The sequence below is a fragment of the Arxiozyma heterogenica genome (assembly GCF_036370985.1).
Source record: "Arxiozyma heterogenica strain weizmannii chromosome Unknown scaffold_13, whole genome shotgun sequence".
NCBI classification, from domain to species: Eukaryota; Fungi; Ascomycota; class Saccharomycetes; order Saccharomycetales; family Saccharomycetaceae; genus Arxiozyma; species Arxiozyma heterogenica.
Genome location: NW_027042666.1, coordinates 331,111 through 351,763, shown reverse-complemented (window position 1 = coordinate 351,763; position 20,653 = coordinate 331,111). Strand labels below are relative to the sequence as shown.

General features: G+C 29.2%; 7 protein-coding genes and 1 non-coding gene across 8 annotated transcripts; 5 read left to right on the top strand and 3 right to left on the bottom strand.

The window, feature by feature from the left end:
- Nucleotides 1-205: 205 nt before the first annotated feature.
- On the top strand, nt 206-2,377 carry LAP2 (bifunctional aminopeptidase/epoxide hydrolase; the record flags this gene model as incomplete). Its single annotated transcript, XM_064857445.1, has 1 exon — nt 206-2,377. The coding sequence occupies one exon, from the start codon at nt 206-208 to the stop codon at nt 2,375-2,377; it is 2,172 nt and encodes a 723-aa protein (XP_064715751.1).
- Nucleotides 2,378-3,391: 1,014 nt separating this feature from the next.
- Nucleotides 3,392-3,619, top strand: YIP3 (Yip3p; the record flags this gene model as incomplete). The annotated part of the gene is made up of 1 exon (XM_064857444.1): nt 3,392-3,619. One exon carries the CDS (start codon nt 3,392-3,394, stop codon nt 3,617-3,619), a length of 228 nt encoding a protein of 75 aa, XP_064715750.1.
- A 693-nt stretch (nt 3,620-4,312) lies between these two features.
- On the top strand, nt 4,313-5,698 carry BOP3 (Bop3p; the record flags this gene model as incomplete). The annotated part of the gene is made up of 1 exon (XM_064857443.1): nt 4,313-5,698. The coding sequence occupies one exon, from the start codon at nt 4,313-4,315 to the stop codon at nt 5,696-5,698; it is 1,386 nt and encodes a 461-aa protein (XP_064715749.1).
- Nucleotides 5,699-6,037: 339 nt separating this feature from the next.
- TAM41 (putative phosphatidate cytidylyltransferase) lies at nt 6,038-7,216 on the bottom strand (the record flags this gene model as incomplete). Its single annotated transcript, XM_064857442.1, has 1 exon — nt 6,038-7,216. One exon carries the CDS (start codon nt 7,214-7,216, stop codon nt 6,038-6,040), a length of 1,179 nt encoding a protein of 392 aa, XP_064715748.1.
- Nucleotides 7,217-7,761: 545 nt separating this feature from the next.
- DPH1 (2-(3-amino-3-carboxypropyl)histidine synthase) lies at nt 7,762-9,060 on the top strand (the record flags this gene model as incomplete). Its single annotated transcript, XM_064857441.1, has 1 exon — nt 7,762-9,060. The coding sequence occupies one exon, from the start codon at nt 7,762-7,764 to the stop codon at nt 9,058-9,060; it is 1,299 nt and encodes a 432-aa protein (XP_064715747.1).
- A 175-nt stretch (nt 9,061-9,235) lies between these two features.
- On the bottom strand, nt 9,236-11,929 carry COG6 (Golgi transport complex subunit COG6; the record flags this gene model as incomplete). The annotated part of the gene is made up of 1 exon (XM_064857440.1): nt 9,236-11,929. The coding sequence occupies one exon, from the start codon at nt 11,927-11,929 to the stop codon at nt 9,236-9,238; it is 2,694 nt and encodes an 897-aa protein (XP_064715746.1).
- Nucleotides 11,930-15,399: 3,470 nt separating this feature from the next.
- On the top strand, nt 15,400-15,472 carry PWA37_000780. Its single transcript has one exon. It is a non-coding gene; the product is annotated as a tRNA-Thr (tRNA).
- Nucleotides 15,473-16,979: 1,507 nt separating this feature from the next.
- Nucleotides 16,980-19,550, bottom strand: XBP1 (Xbp1p; the record flags this gene model as incomplete). The annotated part of the gene is made up of 1 exon (XM_064857439.1): nt 16,980-19,550. The coding sequence occupies one exon, from the start codon at nt 19,548-19,550 to the stop codon at nt 16,980-16,982; it is 2,571 nt and encodes an 856-aa protein (XP_064715745.1).
- Between the last annotated feature and the right edge of the window lie 1,103 nt (nt 19,551-20,653).

The following is a 20,653-nucleotide window of genomic DNA, read 5'->3' as shown; positions in this document are numbered from 1 at the left end:
AAATTGTGACAAAAAAAAAATGTGACATACGGAATAATGTTTTCATCTCGATGAGGATGTTGATGGTTGAGATGTTGTGGATATAACATGTAATTAATAGAGCCATGGACTTCTCTAGTCTTATGTCTGTTCATCTGTTTTTTCACCTTGTTCTGTTCCATTTTTTTCGTTCTCTCTTCCATTCAACACACAGTTATGTATATATATGTGTATACTCTTTCCTTTTTTTTTTTTTTTCTGGCTCTTTCGGTCATTCGTCTCTTTTTTTTGTGTTCTTTTAGTCTTACTTTTAAAGAATAAGTTAAAAATCATTACTTATTTGCTTTGTTGGATAATTATGGATGAATTGGTCAAAAATTGTTCAGTGGCTCTCTCTCTAATGATTCTTGGTAAATTGTTTCATCCGTTAATTCTAAAAAGATCTAAATCAACAATGACTAAATTGACCCCCTTTTTGGAATCTAAAAGACCTAAACAATCACCTGAGTTCGATTACTCTACTCTCTCTAACTATCAATCCTTTAAAGTTGATCACACCACTTTAGATCTATCCATTTTATTTGATCAAAAAATTATTAAAGGTGACGTTACCTTTCAACTAACTAAAATATCTAATTGTAACGAGAATGAAATTAAATTAGATACTTCTTTTCTAAATATCGAAAAGGTAGAACTCAACAACGTCAGTGTAAAAGACTTCATACTTAAACCAAGGGTCGAACCATTGGGTTCTCAATTGGTTATCAAGTCTGATTCAATTGAAAAATTTAAAGATAGTAACAACAATATCTTATTAAAACTTTCTTTCACCACAACTGAGAGATGCACTGCTTTGCAATGGTTGAACGCCAAGCAGACCTCCGGGGAACCTTATGTGTTTTCTCAATTGGAAGCGATCCATGCAAGATCTCTATTCCCATGTTTCGATACCCCATCAATCAAATCTACTTTTACTGCTAACATCAAGTCTTCCTTACCTGTCGTTTTCTCAGGTATTAAGACTCACGAAACAATTAATAAAAAGGATGACCTACAGTACTCATATCAATTCGAACAAAAAGTACCTATTCCAGCATATTTGGTCGGTGTCGCATCAGGTAATTTAGAACATGCACCAATCGGCCCACGTTCTACTGTTTACACTGAACCCTTTAGGTTAGAAGATTCCCAAAGAGAGTTCGATGGAGACGTGGAAAAGTTTATACAAACCGCAGAAAAGATCATATTCCCATACGAATGGGGTACTTATGACATCCTAATCAATGTCGATTCATATCCATATGGTGGTATGGAATCTCCCAACATGACTTTTGCCACACCTACTTTGATAGCACACGATAAGAGCAACATCGACGTCATTGCCCATGAATTGGCACACTCTTGGTCTGGTAATCTGGTCACCAATTGTTCTTGGAACCATTTCTGGTTGAATGAAGGGTGGACTGTCTATTTGGAAAGGCGTATTACTGGGGCTATCCATGGTGAGCCAACTAGACACTTCAGTGCCTTGATTGGCTGGAATGATTTGCAAAATTCTATCGATTCAATGAGTAACCCAGATAGATTCTCCACTTTAGTCCAATGTTTGAACGATGGATGCGATCCAGATGAAGCTTTTTCCAGTGTCCCATATGAAAAGGGTTTCAATTTATTGTTTTATTTGGAAAATTTACTTGGTGGTGTTAAGGAATTCGACCCATTTATTAAACATTATTTTAAGAAGTTTTCCAGAAAATCTTTGGACACATTCCAATTCTTAGACACTTTATTCGAGTTCTTTCCCGAAAAGAGAGATCTTTTGGAATCTGTTGATTGGGAGACTTGGTTATTTAAACCTGGTATGCCACCAAAACCACAATTTGATACATCTTTAGCCGACTCAGTATATAAATTAGCCAATGATTGGATTCAAAGGGCTCAAGAATGGGGCCAAGAGGAACCAAAGAAATATATGGACCACTTCAATGTTGATGATATTAAGGATTTTAATGCTAATCAAGTTGTATTGTTCCTTGAAACTTTAACTCAAGGCGGTCACGCGTTAAATGACAGCAATACTAGCGTATTTGATTGGAGCAACTATCAAGTCGCTGCTAAATCATTATTATCTATTTATGATAATGAGAAAGTGGTTAAATCAAAGAATGCAGAAGTTGTCTTTAAAGTATTCAAGTTCCAAATTAAAGCCCATCTAAAGGAATATTATAACGACCTAGGTAATTGGTTAGGTACTGTAGGTAGAATGAAGTTCGTTAGGCCAGGTTACAGATTATTAAATTCTGTTGACAGAGATCTAGCTCTAAAAACATTTGAAAAATTTCAAGATACATATCATCCAATCTGTAAAGCTTTAGTTAAGCAAGATTTAGGTTCATAAAATAGATAGATATTTAGTTATTATATACTATTACTGGAAATACCGTAATAATATGGTAGCAACTCTGTAAACTTCCCCCTCACCACTATCTCCAGTGCATTTGTTTTCTCTCGTTCGCTCACACTTTTCTTTCTCCATATTATATACTTTCTGCTTTTGCCTTTGTGATTGTTTGTTTTTCGTGTTGTTTCCTTTTCCTCAAGAAAATAAGAAAAAGAAAATTTTATTGCTGCACTTTTGCTATGTTTATATTTTTTTTTTATTTATTTTCTGTAAATTTTCATAAATTTTTTTTCGCAAGGCTTAGAAGGAAATAAATGCTGAAACAAACAGACATTGACCAGGTTATAAGAATTTATAAGACATTATTATCAGTGGAAACATTACTTAATTTGTTTCTAGGGAGGCGTTTTCTTGTTATATCTCCTGCAAAAATATTAGTAAAGAGAATAAAAATTTAATATAAGCTATCAACTAATCCGTTTCTCCAGTCACTATGAATAATTTAGGTACTTTAGCTGTATGTGTTTAAAAAATTGTTGCTTCTGTTCCTGGTATTTTCCTTCTGATAATTCATATTACTAACAAATACGAAAACAAAGAAAAAAAATATTATAGATAGAATAATAATGATGTGATAATAATATATTATTATTACATCATTATCTATTTATATATGTTTTTTTTTCTTTATTTGAAATAACAAATGAATGAATAAAATAATTATGAAACCAGCAAATATCTCAGTTCAGTCAAAACTTATCTGTTGAAAATATAAAGAATCAGTTTCAATCTTTAAAAAGTAAAATATCCACTCTACGTCCACCACAAGAATTTTTCAATGTAAAACAGTTTTCTAAACCACAAAACTTCTCTGAATTACAAGCAAGAGTTTCTTATAACTTAAGATACTTTGGTTCCAATTATGCATTTATTGTTGGGCTATTGAGTATTTACACATTATTAACCAACCTATTATTGCTATTTGTTATCATCTTAGTCATAGGTGGTATTATGGGCATCAACAGATTGCAAGGTTCGGATTTGAATACTCCATTCGGTCCAGTTACTACTTCTCAATTATATACTGGTCTATTATGTGTTGCTATTCCATTAGGTTTTCTAGCTTCTCCAATATCCTCGATGCTATGGTTGATTGGTGCCTCCTGTTTCACTGTTTTCACACATGCGTCTTTTATGGAGAAGCCCATTGAAACAGTCTTTGAGGAAGAAACTGTGTAAATTAAAAAAAAAATTAATGTTTGTTTTTATCAATATATATATATATATATACTTTATCTAGGATTACAGTTAATAGCAAGACACTACTATGTAATAATGGTGTATAATACAATTTATCGTGTGATTATTGTTACTCTGTCTTCTGTTTGATTTGATAGTGGGGTTCTTTTTGGGAACATCCTTTTCCTAATTAGGATATCCAGTCATCGGAGCTTCTATTGTTTCCTATCCAAAAAGGGAAATTTGTTACTTTCTTTGCTCGAAGCGGAAGAATTTAACAAAAGAGAAAAATCCTCCCCTATTCTTTTTTCTTTTCTTTTCAGCAAGAAGAATTTTATTCGACATTTCATGGGAACTTTTAAAGATAGATATTATCTGGGAAGAGTGGGCTCTGTTAAGTATTGATATTTATATTATATTAGCGTATTTAAGAGATGGTATAGAAGTTTTTTTTTTTTTGCTCATTTCCTTATGGGATCGCAATAAGAGAGTAAGTAGCATTTAAAGCTGATATTCTAACACATTTTTATTCAAGGATTGATAACAGCCAAAGTTTGTCGTTCGAACGTAGCGTTTTTTTTTCTTTAAATATATAAAGCTTATATATATATTCATATTACATTATCAGCTGTTGTCGTTGTTTTCATTGTTGTTGTTACTATTATTTTTTTCTTTTTTGTTTTCTTTTGTCGAATGGATGATAAAGTTAATAAGCCAGGAGCTAATCCAAGGACTCATTCTAGAAGCTCCTCTTTGTTGGAGATTATCTTTGGCCCACAGATTAAAGATGTTATCAATGAGACAAACGAATTGCCTGAACCTATCTTGTCTAAAGCTATTGATTTGAAAATTGAGCAGGAGAAAACAAAACAACAGTATTACAAATTAGCTAACATTGATAAATGCTTGGAACTGATAAAGCTGTCCAAGGGTTATGGGATGCCATCACAACATTTGATTCATTTGATCAACAATAATGGGTTTCTAGATTCTTCGATAAGTAAAAATAATAAATTGAATAATACCGCTACATCTACCTCAGACTCTGTCTCTACCGCGACTACTGTTGAGTCTAATAATAACATGAATATCACACCTGTTGCATCCATGTTAAAGTCAACCTCCCCATATAAATTTCCACCAGCAGATCCATTAGTATCGAATAATTTCAAAAACTCTAGTAATATTGGCATTAATACCACTGAACGAAGAACTTTCCATAGAAGAACACATTCACCCGCCAGGATTGGTGCAAGTGCAGTGGCGGCTTTGTCAGATTCTATTTCAATAAAGGAAGAAGAAGCTTCAGAATTCGAATCCCCATTAAAGAATAAAATAAATATCTCTATAAATAATAATAATAATAATAATAATAATAATAATAATAATAATAATAATAATAATAATAATAATAATAATAATAATAATAATAATAATAGTAATAGTAATGGCGATAGTAACATGATTTCTCATAATCGCAATATTTCTTTACCTATCATGAACAAATTTGTTACTTCAAGCATACCGACAAATATGGTATCTGTGTTAAATTTTGAATCTAATAAAGAAACGCTAGTTCCAGTGAAAAATAATTTAAATGGCAGTACTTATAATAATAGTGGTCAATCCGATAAAACAAGCAACAATAACAATAATAAAAATAGTAGTAGTAATAGTCACAATTCCCCTGCATATTCAAATACCAATTTATCGTTAGAATCAAATAACAACTGTTACTTAAAAAGACCAGTACCTTTAAGAAGTTCAAGTGGAAATAGTGTACAGAAAAAGACACATAGAAGAACAAAATCTGCCACTGTGATCCCTACTTTTGGTGTTATAGATTTAAATGTTATAGATCAAGCTGCATCCTTCAGTAAAAGCCCTGTCTTATCTAATAATAATATCACCAAAGCTAATGGTACTCCAGCTACATCAACAACAAATAATGATACCTGTAGTGAAAGTAGCAGTACTAAAGGCGTAGATAGTCCAACTAAGGTCTCTCTTTATCCACAGAAACATCAATACAAGGTTCATCATCCAAATTCCCTAAACAGGCTATTGAATGATTATTAGATTTTTCACATCAATTGTAACTACTTATACTCTTTTCATGCATATAAATATTACAGGCAGATCTATATAAGCATATATACTTACAAAATACATCATTTTTTATACATTATAATTTACACATTCATCTTTGTTTTTTTATTTTCTTAGCTTTTTCAGACACTCTTTAGTTATCTTTTTATTCTAAGATGTAGGAAACAGTAAGAACGTGTAAATGTGCATGTAGATATAGTGCATATACAAATAAATCTCAATAATAATATTATTACATATCTGCATTCATATACATATTTTATATGCAGTCAACTCAATAAGAATATATTTATTTGCTTGTTTGTTTGTTTATTTCCCTTTCCAAGCTTTCATTTTTTTACTCCAGGCGTATTTGAATGATTTTGTAGCACCAGCTGTTGCAATACCTTTTAAAGTTTGCAAAATACTTGTTCTCTGTATATGACTTCTTAAAGTCTTTAAACAATTGTCTAAAGAATAGCCTAATGGTAGATAATCTCTATTGTGGAATATAACATCTTCGTATATGGAACCATAATATTTTTGAAAATTATGAAAATTTTTCTCTACAATATTATTAACTTTATTTGGATTCTCACCACCAAGTGTATACCTAATATCACCTATATAACTTAGTCCAGCAATCCTTTGATAGAATTCGAATTCATCTAGTCTAGATTTCACTGTGTTATCGTTATGTAATAAATATTTGGCGACAGTAGCTGCACTCTTTAAATTTAATTGATTCCAGTATTTGATTATATTATTGTCTTTCAAAATTTTGACAGGCTTTTGCAATCTACCAGCAAGATAGAAGCTATCCCAGGTACAAAGATCTTGTACGATTCTCTCTAGTGAGACTACCCCATATTTTACTTCACGTCCAGCAATATTCACAAATGGGTTAAAATATATGCCAGCACCGATATCTTGGAAATATGATATAACACTTGAGCCACACCACTTTAAAGAGGAATAATGGTCTGGGTTTTGGTATATATTGATTTTGTGAAATTTCAGAGGATCTTTGACACCGAATATAAGATCAATCTGAGGTTTATTAGAACCCTTAAGATTATCATATCCATTTTGCTTAAAAACACCAGATCCATATCCAAAGGCAAAATCTATTGGCGCTTGAAAATGTGATAAAATTAAATTTAACTCTCGTTCAATAGCAGGATCAATAGGAATATTCTGATTCGAGCCAAAAGTGTCCGGTAGATAAGTACCATCGAAATCTTTTAAATTATTTGCTTCATTCGATCTTTTTAGAAACTGTTCTAGATCTTTATCAATCATCAGTTTATTTTTACGGGGGATGCTGAATTTGAAATCAATGGTTTTTTTTAACAAACGATTCATTCCATGTAGTAATTCTTCCTTTTGTTTCAGTATATGGTTCGAACTTGCTTTACTACTATATTTTCGAATAGTTATATTCTTACAATAAAAAATAAATCTGAGATTATTAAACTTCAAAGCAGATCTATGATCAAAATATCTCATTTTGTATTAGTAATATCAGAGCTGACTTTTTCCTCCTCCTTCTTTATATTGGTCCCTTCCTATGTCTTTTGTTTTGTCTTTAGTTCTAGTTATGTGTAGATAAGCTTTTGTTACAAATTAATTAGTCACTGAAAGAAGATCAAATATAGTTGCTTGATTCCTTCTCTACTTGTTAGGAATTACCATTTAGGAACTGTTGTATTTTGCTGTAGATGCTCTTTTCTTAGGATGATTGAAAGTTGATGAAATTTTTCATTTCCCTTCGAAAGAAAAGAGAAACTCATCGAATGGAAAATTTAAATTGAAGATAGTTGGATTAGTAATCCTTCTGTAAGAAAATATAGAGAAAAGAAGGGTTTCTTATGGACATAGACCTCTCTCTCTATATATATATATATATTTTAGCAACTCAACCAATAAAAGAAGTAGTCAGTAGAAAGATAGTTTGATATTATAACAGGGATATTCTGTTACTGGTTAGATTTAGGTGGGAAACAAAAACAGTGGTTAACAGAAAAATAGCTTTGGGAGCATTGTATATAAAGATGTCTGTTAATTGTGAAGTTTCTAAAGAACGCAAAGTTCCTAGAAGAAGGTTTGTTGGGTCTAAAAGTGTAAATGGTAAGGGATCTATTGTGACCAAAAAGACTATCGAAAATGATTCAAGCAAAGAAGTTGTATTCAAGCCAAGAAATAAACATTCTGTTTCTTATAGATCTATTATCCATATCCCAGATGATATACTGGAGGACGAAGATTTGAATGAGGCAATCAAACTTTTACCCTCAAATTATAATTTTGAAATCCATAAAACTGTTTGGAACATTAGAAAACATGGAGCCAGGAGAGTGGCATTACAAATGCCTGAAGGTCTATTAATATATTCTTTGATTATTAGTGATATTTTGGAACAATTTTGTAATGTTGAAACAGTGATAATGGGAGATGTTTCATATGGTGCATGTTGTATCGATGATTTTACAGCTAGAGCACTGGATTGTGATTTTATAGTTCATTATGCACATTCATGTCTTGTTCCTATCGATGTTACTACTATTAAAGTTTTATATGTCTTTGTTACAATCAATATTAATGAACGACATATTGTTAAAACTTTGCAGAGAAATTTCCCTAAGGGTTCCCGAATTGCCACCTTCGGTACTATTCAATTCAACCCTGCTATACATAGTATTAAGGATGCATTAGCACAAGATAATGATCATATGTTATATATAATTCCACCACAGATTAAGCCATTATCCAGAGGTGAAGTGTTGGGTTGTACATCAGAAAGGTTGGACAAAAGTCAAATTGATGCAATGGTTTTTATTGGTGATGGTAGGTTTCATCTAGAATCAGCTATGATACATAATCCAACTATCCCTGCTTATAGGTACGATCCATACAACAGAAAGTTTACAAGGGAAGGTTATGATCAAACACAACTAGTTAGAGTTAGATCGGAAGCTATCCAAACTGCAAAGAATGGTAAAGTATTTGGTTTGATTCTTGGTGCTCTGGGTAGACAAGGGAATGTCTCTACGGTAGACAGATTAGAGAGAAATCTTTTGGCAGCTGGAAAGATAGTTGTTAAGATTATATTAAGTGAAATATTTCCACAAAAGTTGGCAATGTTTGATAAGATCGATGTTTTCGTTCAAGTGGCATGTCCTAGATTATCAATAGATTGGGGGTACGCTTTTAACAAGCCTTTGTTGACTCCATATGAAGCTAATGTGTTGTTAGATAAAGATGTGATGTTTTCAGAGGATTACTATCCAATGGATTATTATGAAACAAATGGTTACGGTCGTGGCCAATTACCACGTCACGCTCAAGATTGAATTTTCATGGGACAAGTGTATTGAAAGGGATTTCTCTTTTTTTATATCATTTTTGTTTTAATTAGTTTTATTCCTTAGCAATAATGTCATCCTATAGATTTGTCTTAATTCTTAATATAAGTATATATGTGTGTATACATCCTTAGTGTGTTTGATTATGCATTTATTTATTTTATTATTTATCATTGGTTATCCCAAGTAAAATGTTAAAATCATCTTCTGTGAAATTCAGAATTTTGCAGACTTCCTCTTTTTGCTCTGGATTGATATGTGTCAAGACCTTTCTGAACACTGAATAAAATCTGGATACTCTCTTAAAACAATATTCACATATATGATCAGCAATTTCAGGAGATGCAAGTTTAAACAGTAGTGTTTCTTGTAATTCAGTTAGCACTTGTGGTAGATATTCATTCAATTTATTATGTACGTTATTGTTGATAGATGGTAAGCACATTAAATCATTATCTTTCAAGGATAAATACATATCATAATCTAATTCATCTTCTACTTGATCAATAGGGAATATCATATTTAATAGATTGTTATAAAGTGATAATCCTGTCTTTTCAAGTAATAATTTCGTCTGTAAATTTTGAAGATTTGATATTAATGTATCAAGTTTGGTTTCAATGTTTTCATAGATTTGTGATATCTTTTCATCTTTATTAAAAATTGATTCTTTAAAGATTTGTAATCTTGTCTTAATTAAGTCAAAGCAATTTACTTGGACAGTTAAAAAGAGAATCTTAACTTCTTCCTTTTTCTTTGCCAATGGAAATGCGGCTTGGATTTGTCCAATTAGTACCTTTTGGAATGGTTCTTCTATGGTCTGTACTATGAAGTTTTCATTTATAATATCTTGTTCAGCAACAGACTGTTTATTGGAATTTTTAGTGCTGTAATCTTCCATACTATTGTTCTTTGAGTAAGCCCTTAAGAAATCTGTTAATTCATTTAAATAATCAAATAACCAATCAGGTGGTAGAAGGTCTGTGTCATTATTATACTCAAGTTTAGTTGATTTGTTTTCCTTGATAAATGTAACAAAGTGGTCTTGGATCTTTTCATTAGACATTGTAATTAATTTTTCAAGATTTACAATTAAATTGTTACTTTTTTCAATGCTTTTCTTTTCGAACATTATCCTGTATAATCTTAATAATTGAATAATTTCAAAACTGATAGTACAGCTTTCCTCAAATCTTACAATTTGTTCTATACGGATTCTACATGAATTAGCTAAAGATTGAACAATTTCATTCAGAAGTTTTGTATCTAAGCCTTTCAAATAATCAATATTAATTGACTTATATTGAAGATAAAAGTTTTTTTCTTTTGATTCATCTTTAATATTATTAGTGTTGCTGTTTGTTTCAGTTTCTTTTTCATCTTGAAAAGAGAACAATATTTTAATAAAATCAGCCTCGTTGGCAATCAAAGAATGAATACTTGCCAATACATCACCGATATATCTAATAGGGTCGTGTGCATTTAAAAGAACTGGTTTCTTGTCTCTTACATTTAAATCGAATTGAGATAAAAATTCATCAAGGATTAATTTGGATCTTTCAGTAGTGACATGCTTAATAAAGGAGTCAAAAAATGATAAGTCATTAGATAAATAAATTAAACATTTTCTGTAAATTGGTAAGTCTGTATTAGTTATGGAATTATAATCATAAAGAAATGATAGTAAATGGTTAAAAATTTTTCGATTGATCATCTCTAAGTTAACATTCAATTTTGATATTAGTGCTTTACCAGCATGTTGATCATCTAATGCTAATAAATACGAGGATCCTTCCCTAATAGATTCTATTTTGTCAATAACTTCAAAAAATTCACTACTGTTAGTTGTGATATTACCATTTTGTATAATATCTTCTTCAACTTGGTTCAAAGTAAAAGTATCTTTGATCCGCAATAAAATTTGCTGTTTTAATTTTAATAATTTTAAATCTTTTTTTATTTTATCAATATCGCTTAGAATATTTTTTTCTTTTTCATTTTCGTTCTTTGAAGTTAATTGAAGCTTAACTTCTTTAATGTTATCCACAGAGTTACATAATCGTTTAATCCTTCTAATGACGGGTCTAAAATCCTCAAGGATTGTTATATGTTCTTTAAGAAGCTGTGTCTCTATGTCATATTTCAAATTTTTTCTAGAAAGAATGCCTACATAATCAGCAGATACTAAATTATCAATATCTAATGATATATTTAAATAATTTTGCGTATACTCTAAATTAGAATTTTTCTTTTGATTTTTTTTCATCATGTTATTGCTATTACTGGTCGTTGTTGTTATTGTTTCATTTTTAACTATATTGGTATCTTCTAAAAGAGAAAGTGCCTTCCTTAGTTTAATAGTTTGGTGATAGTTATTTATATTACGCTCATTTAGAATAACAGACAATTTTTTGGAAAGTACTTGATTTGTAGCTTCTAATGAAGTTTGATCTCTATTTAGTAGCTTATTAATATCAATTGGTTTATTCAATAAATCATTAGTTAAAGATGGTTCCATATTAGTATTAGTGTTAGTGTTTGTAGAAGTGTAACTACTGGATTCTTTAAATAGATTTAGTTCCTTAATAGACATTTTCACATAATTTGCCATCTTTGAAGATAATTGATTGCTATTCTTATCATTTATTTTAACCTGTGACAAATTAGGTAACTCAAATGCATCGTCAGTTTTAAGACCACTGCTTAATGTGTTGTCGGTGTAATTATCATTATTATTATTATAAAGATAACTATCACTAGATGATAATTTTAGCCCTTGGCCAGGTGAAGGCAATGAATTATTTTCATTTGTGGCAGTGTCAACAAAAGAAAATGTTTGAAAGTCTAGGAAATCCATCTTTGGATCAAATCAGTTGTTAAAAAAATTAAAAATATAAAAAGAATGTATCTATGTCTCCCTTTTGTGTATGTTAGAGAAACTGAATGGATTCAATTAAATAAACTAGGATAAGGCATAAACCTTCTAAATTTGTAGAATTCTTTTAACTGCTACGAATTCATAGTATGTACAAGTAGATAACTCTCCATTTTTTATTTAACATTTGTTTTTTTGTTTTTTTTTTTTGCACTTTTGAATTTTTCTTTTTAAAATATCTGAAAATAAATGAAAAAGCATAACAACGTACTGTAGACATAAAGAATTGAATAGGAAATTAAGATTACTATTAGTAGTGATAAGTAAATTCTGTGATATTTAGTAATATTAGTGCTGTAACCAATTGTGTGAACGTATGCAGATTTGTTATGGACATATTGTATACTGCTCATCATAGAAGAAGGAAAAATTTATTGAAGGATGTATGAGGAGTAAACTTGAGAGTGATATTACTATGTCTTCTTGGATAGACTCAAGTTGTTCATACCCTAAGTAAGATTAGATATAATATATAAAATAGCCACTAATTTTTGGTGCTGGCCACAATATGTAATAATATTTTGAAAATAATAAGAATAATGGTTTATTTAGGTTTTCTTGGGGTTCTATGCTTAATAAAATTATACAAATTTATATACAATACAGATGTAGGGGATTTTTACTTTCTGAATTTAGTAGTTGATAAAAACACATTCATACAATTTTATGCTTTAAAAAAAAACTAGAATTATCACTGAACTATTCTTACAATTTACAATGACATAGAAACTTTACTGTCTCAATATTAATATTCATAATTTGTAGAACATGTTACTCTCATAAAGTATTGAAAATATTTGGTCATAAGTGTTGAGAATTAGCGCCTGTAGTCATTGGGTATACAGTAAACATTCTCAATATTATATAAGATAGATATAGTATTCAAAATTATAATAAAGTTCTTCGGTATTTTTATTTATTTATAATATATAGGTGATGATGTATAAAAGATGAGCAAGGGAAGAAATATGATATGAAAAAAAAGTTGGCTTTATATCTTTTCGTATCTGGTACATCTCGTCAAAGTACGGCATCAAATTATTGATGAGGTTTGTTTACATTTACTGATAAGCAAACAATACATTCTCCACTTTTTGCCTATCAATTAATATTTACTAACATCTAATTGGTCTATCTATTTATTTTAGAACGTTCGATTTCAGCAATAAGTTATATACTTTTAAAACTTAGCACTAGCTCACTTTTTTTACATATGAGGTGTAAAGGAGAATGTATGATAAAGTTATGCTAAAGTCTATAAGGGCAGAATAGTCTCCTCTCAAATGAGATTTTGTGTTATAGTCACTGACAATGTTGATCATTGATTCTGTTGTATGAGATTATTCTTTGAATATGTGTGACTTATCTTTGTGCTGGTTATTATATAGATCTAAGGTTTTTGTAAAGGAAGTCTCCAATCACAGTATTATATTGAATTAATTTTACCAAACTTTATTTGTTTTCTTTTCACAATAATTAAAATAAGGCAGGTATTGGAAAAAGCTGAAAAATAAACAATTCATAAAACGTCATTCAAAACATTAACATATTATTAAAAATAACTGCTTTATTACATTGTTACAAAGCCTCAATATTAAAAAGATTATTAAAATCCATTATCAAATTAATGTAATAAAATGATATGATTAATATAATAATTTATCAGCTTATTTGTAGTAGGATATTAATGGTACTATAACATTCACTTATCTTACTTGGCATTTATTTTCTTCAAAAATGGACAAAATACCAACTAATTTTCCTTATTAAAGATTATTTTTAGTATATCATTAATAATAGAAAAATTTTTTTGTTTGATAACAAGAAAATATTCCAGGAAAAAAAAAAATAAAAAACAATCAATTTGTATTTCTTTATAAGCATTAAATACACATACATATATACATATGCAAATTCTCTTATATAGTGTTGGAAATGAGCGCCTTTATTCATTGGATATATAGTAAACATTCTCAATATTATATTAAACAGATTTAGTATACAAAATTATAATAAAGTTCTTCACTTTCTTTCTCTATATACAACATAGAAATAATAATATACAAAGATTGTAAATAAGATAAAAATAATGTATGATGAAATCCTTGGCTTTATATATGTTAACATTCAGCCATTTTCCTCTACAAACAGTAAGATATTTAATAAATAAACTCAACAACTTTTGGTGACCTCTCAACAATTATTACTCAACAATTTATTGTTTAGTGTCTGCTAAAATCTTATTGTTCTATCTATTTTATCATAGAACATTCTATTTCAACATATAGTTTCTAGTAATTCAAAGACCCAACTTATTAAGTACTTAAGTTATGATAATGTTAGATATGAAATCTTCTACATTCCATAAAAAGATAAGTTAGCTTTGAGAAAAGACAATTGGGATATTATAATGTTTGTCAATAAACAGTTCCAATTTGAATTTTAAAAAAAAAAAATTTGTTAAGAATTTTTTGTTAAAATGTTTTTATGGGTAAAATAATGAGCTCTTCAAACGCATAAAATACCGAGATATTTAAATACAAAAATTGTTCATACACATACATATATAATTGAAGTAATTAAAAAAGGAAAGTATAAACTTACTTAGTATTTATTACAGAATTCAAAAACCAAATCGATTCCTTGAAATTTTATATAAAAACATATTTTTACATCATCCAAAAATATATGTGTACCTAATTTTTCGGTATATATATTCAAATATCATTATTTAAGTTACTTAAAAAATCTTTTTAACGCTAAAAAATGTTGTGGAATAGAATAGTTATAACCATCAAGATTACATAAGATCCTGAATGAATCTAGAACCAATTAGTGTATTAATAAGCCATACATGTGCTACAACATTAGATGCTGCATAATAAAAAGATTGGATTACATAAGATCTTGGCAAATCTAGAATTTACCTATTGTTTTATTAAGTCCCACGTGTATTACTAATCACCATGATTAGAGAATTGGGATGCAGTTCTAATCCAGTAGTGCACCTAAATTAATATAATAAATTTTAGGGTTTGAATCAGTCAAGTCATTAATGTAGTAATCTGAATAATCGATCGAGCTCCAGAAAACATATAAAAGGACAACGTTTTCAGGAGATAAAAGATCATCTTCCATAATCGTTTCTTGTAAATAATTTATATATTATGTATAAACAAAATAGAACAAGCAAGTAACAAGTCAAGTAACTTCGAATAAGTACATTAGCTCGATATAAGCCGCTTAATATATAAGACCGTTTTAGTAATTATACTATCGACTATAGTTGATTACTGTCTCGATTATTTGAATTACTATTAATATTATTTGCGCTTCCCTGGAATACACAAAGAACTTCACCACACCATACTACAACAAAAAATGAATTCTCAGCTTCTATGGCCAAGTTGGTAAGGCGCCACACTAGTAATGTGGAGATCATCGGTTCGAATCCGATTGGAAGCAGTCTGTGTTTCTGTTCTTGTTTTTAATTGCTGTGATAACCTTACGGTTATGTATTTCTGATAACGGTTAATTTTGTTGAAAACACAATAATACTTCACTTCGATAGATGTAAGATATAGACTCTTTCTATATCTCTAGATGTAGTATTATTCCTATATATCTCTATATATCTATATCCCTAATCTAAGATAACCTAATAGTACACACTTATGTACTATATATCTAGACCTATGTAATATTTAGTTCCTTGTTCATTGCTTGCTTCGTTGTTATTCATTTTTGGTTGCTCTTTTGTACTTTATGTTGGTTACTCCTGCTTTTATCTATGTTTGTAAAATTTTGCCAAAAAGGAAAGTTTAGAAAAATATCATCAACCCTCATTTTTCTAAACAAAACCCTAAACAGTAGTATCAAGGATATTAAACTTTATGTGACATCATATTAGAGAAAGACATATTACGAGAGACATACTCTTCTAGAACACTAAAATAAGTAAATAATTCTTAGTTGGTTGTCCATATATGATATACAAACTATATTCTACGCAAGGAGTAACTAATATACACAAATATACAGCTACTTATACTTATACAAACAAGAAAAACAAAATGATCATTTACAATATTACCAAAACGATATATGTCACAGTGGAAGATTAAATTCAGTATAACCAAATAATATGAACATACTGGGGTGCAACAAATATATCCATGACTAAGAAAATTAAATATATATCTCTTTTGGGTTGATTCAGAAATTAATTTTTATCTAAGTCTTCATAAAAATTTCAAAGAGTAAATAACCTTAGAAAACATAATAAAGATATCAAAAAAGTCAGAATAAAATAAACATCTAAGACCTCTTAAATTAAAGGACTCTTAAGATAAAAATATAAATTTTTTTTTTTTGACAGAATTATAATATTTTGTAATTCATCAATAATATTATAATTTTGTTAATTCTACTTGACTGTTTCATATTTACGTATTTGTAAACGTCTTTATGTAGTATTTTTAAAAATTTGTACTAGTCATTTAAACTCAAATATATTTGAGTTATCTTCACTATAATAACTATCTAATATATACGATCTTACAACTAAACACTATCAACCTTTTTTATCAGATCTTTTTTGCAACAACATTAAAAATAGAGGAAAGATAAAACTTTTTTACATCTTAGAATATCTGAGAGATATCAAGTGATACCATCAAAACAAAGAAAAAAAAATTAGAAAGGTCAAAACCACAATCTTCTAGAAAAAAACTTTACTTTAAGCAGTAAAACGTTATATGCATTATTTGAACTTGCTTTATTATTATCATTATCTTCTTAAATATATATTTTATGACATTTGTATATAAAAAATAAATTGATTTATCTAAATGAACGATGCAACCAAGAAAAAAAGAATGTTTTATTGAAACGATGAACATATATATATATAATAACAAAAAAAAATTAATTAATCTCTGGAAAATTCTTATATTTGTAGATTAATATACAGTCAATGTTTCCTACTTCCAGTAAACCATTTATAATTAGAATTATAATTAACGCCGTTATTATCAGTATAAAATGATTCTGAAGTAGATACTCCATAAGACAAAAAAGTTGGTGAATTTGCCATACCCATCGTATTATTCTTATCATTAATATTATGAGTAGTGGTGGTAACAGCAGAAGCATTAGTGTTCTCATCATTTCCTAAACTTATTCTAGGTTGCGTAAAATTCTTGGAATAACTATATCTATGTCCTCTTGAATTATAAAACATTGCTAAATTGGACAAAGCAGAAACACCAGAATGTGGGTTACTTCCAATATATGAATAGTTATTAATATAGTATTTGTTTGGATTAGTGATACTAGGACATGGCAAACTATTTAACCTTGGTCTTGTAACAAATGATTGATTATTATTATCAATAGTATTTATGTTATTACCAGGGTTAAATAGTGTGTTTGGGGAAGCTAGAAATGATACATCATAAGGATCTATCTGCTCAAATACTGATTTGATTGGTGGTAAACTAGAGGGCATATTAGTTGTAGTAGTATTAGATGAAGCAGAAGTAGGTGATGATGATAATATGGTGGAACTCAACATAGGATTACAATTCATGTATGAATTAATACCAAAGTCTGATTTTGATCTTCGTCTTGAAACTTTCGGAATAAATTGTGGTGGGAACCCGGTAATACTATCATTGGATGTTTTTAAATCGATTCTTTTAGTTCTTGGAGAAATTTGTTCTTCTGTAGGACTAATCGGTGGAGGAATATTTGTGGTCGAATGTCTTTTTTTTCTCTGTCTTGTTCTAGTTGGTGTGGTAGAAGTAGTGAAAGAAGTAGTATTTTTTGTCACAGTAGATACGCCAGAATAGGTGTTACGTCTACTTCTAGTCGATAATTTTTTTGGATTTCCACTATCCTTCTTTGACAAGTTTAGAGAATTTTGTTCGATATATTTCATATTTTTTAACATTATATTGAAATAATAGTCTTCGCATTCTTTTGGGAATTGAGGACCAAATAAAGGTACTAATAACCATCTAATAGGAAAACAAAATCTTGTACACATCAACCGTGCCACTGTCCAAGGCAACCAAGTACCTTGGATTTTAATATAACCACCTCTAATTCTTTGTATAATATGTAGTGACATATCGAGATTAGCAATATGTTTTCCTGGATATTTTTTATCCAACATTTTTTGGAAATCATCCAGTATCAATTGTTTCAAATCTTTTGATAAGTTATTCCAATGCAAATCGACATAATGTGGATATTCTACTATTTTATTTTCAACATTTGTTTTTTTGTTAGTATCAGTACCATCATTATGAACGTCTTTTTTCTGTGAATCCGTACCATTCCCACTGCTAAAACTACCAAGACTACTTTTCCTTCTTCTTGTTTGTTTCCCATCCCATGATATAGGTTCATAGAAGGCATAATTCAGAATATGATCTAATTCTAATCTACATTTTTCCTTCAAATCATCAGAATGGATGTAGATGTGATCATTTTTAAAATTGGTAGATAAACGATCTATTGAAGATAAACCATTCATAATATCCTGATATAATCTCCAAATTCCAGTAACAAAGACATATCCAGTGTTTTTGTCCCACAAGATACAATTGTTTGGATTGATCAAATTTGAATTTGATATAGAATTATAGTTCATTTTCGTCAATTTAAATTGTTGATTCTTAGTTAAAGTATTGTTATTTTGATTAATATCATCAATATTATTATGTTTAAGAGCATTAATAATAGTGGTATCAGCAGCAGCAGCAGTAGTGGAATCGTGAAACGAATAATATGGATTCAAAGATGTTTGCAGTGAAGTCAAATTTTGATTTGATGAAAGAGATATGTCACCTGTTTTAGTATTTAAATTATAGATAGACTTATTGTCTCCTTGAGTTTTAATAGTATCACCACTAGTGATAATAGTAGCAGCTGTAGAAAAACCAGATTTTGTAGTACTATTATTATTTGCATTATTATTATTATTACTATTGAAACTTCTTTTAGTTATAACCAATTTTTCATTATCATTCCTAGATTTAATTTGACTCTTCTTAATAACTTTTGCGTTATTATTCCTATCAAAATTTTCCTTAAATTCAAGATCAGTATGCCCATGACCCTCGTTATCATTCCAAGTTTTAATAGATCCCCTAAGAATATATGGAGTACTGTCAATTAAATTCTCATGAATTTCTGTCCCTCTATTACTTACGTCGACATCAGGTAATTGGTATTCAAAACAGCGTAAATTATTATTATTATTATTATTATTACTACCACTGTTGCTAGCATCAACGGTATCATGTATTTTATTTGATAGGTAAGGAGGATTGTTAAAGATATTAACTATGTTAGATTTATAATCATTTTGTTTAATAGATAGGTCCAAATCATGGTTAGTGTTATTAGATTTATTATGTTGTTTCAATAGATAGTTATTAAAGTAGAGTCTTTGATAGTCATCAGATGGGACATTATCAAAAAGACGCACTTGATCTACATTTAATGTATATGGAGTATATTGTTCCTGCGACATGAAGAAAAAGGAAAGTTAAAGTTAAAAATATGGGGAAGAGGAAAAAAAATTAAAAAAGAAAAAGAAAAAAGAAGAAAGCAACCGAATATACTTATATAACTGGGAAGATGGAAAAGGATAACAGTTGAAAAGTTAGGTAGATATATTAATATATAGTTGTGTATGTGCGTATATTCGAATATGATAAATATATTAAGTTATCTAGAGATATTTATCTAATAAATAAATAAATAAATAAATAAATAAAAAAATACAAAAAAAAAAAAAAAAAGAAAATAAAAGTGGAGATCAGACCTTCAAACAAAAAAAATCACACGAACCTATATATATAAACATACATAGATATATATTCATACATTCATATATATATATATATATGAATGTATGAATATTAATGATTGAATAATTTATGCACCCTTATAAAAAAAAAATATTTCATCAAGGATAAAACAGAAATAACTTAATTAAACCACAAAGTATTATAGGACATGGAAAAAAAAGAGTGTAATGAAAACAAACAATCTTTTGACAAATGGGATATTTTTTGTCCCTTCAATCCAAAACCGATTGAGGGAAAGAAAAGAAAAGAAATAAAAAAAGTTGAAGAGACCACGAACCAAAGGACGAGGGAAAATAAAAAAAAAAGCAGAAACAACAGCAGCAACCACTTCCTTTATATATGAACCCTCGTATCGTATTGTGACCAACTCACGCCATTCTTTTTGCAGAAAAGATTAGATTACTGCCCATCCCCTTACATCATCATCATCTTCTTTCTCTTTCTCTTTTCATAATCTATAAACTTTTTAAGAGTCTCTTTACCTTCTATTGTCTTCACCGTAATAGCTGACACAAAGAGAATGTGCATGAATAAAGAAGGAATGTTTGCGGAAATGTGTGGGTGTAGCCACCGCTGGAAATTCTTTCTCTTATTTTTTGTCCCCTTGAAGTTTCTTTGTTTTCAAAGAAACAATACAACACAATACAACACATGTATAGCAGGATTCTAGACCTTCTTAAACTTTTAATAGTAACATCATTACTGTCTATTATTTAACTTATTATACTCTGTTATTATTACCCATTAATAATATTTATGACCT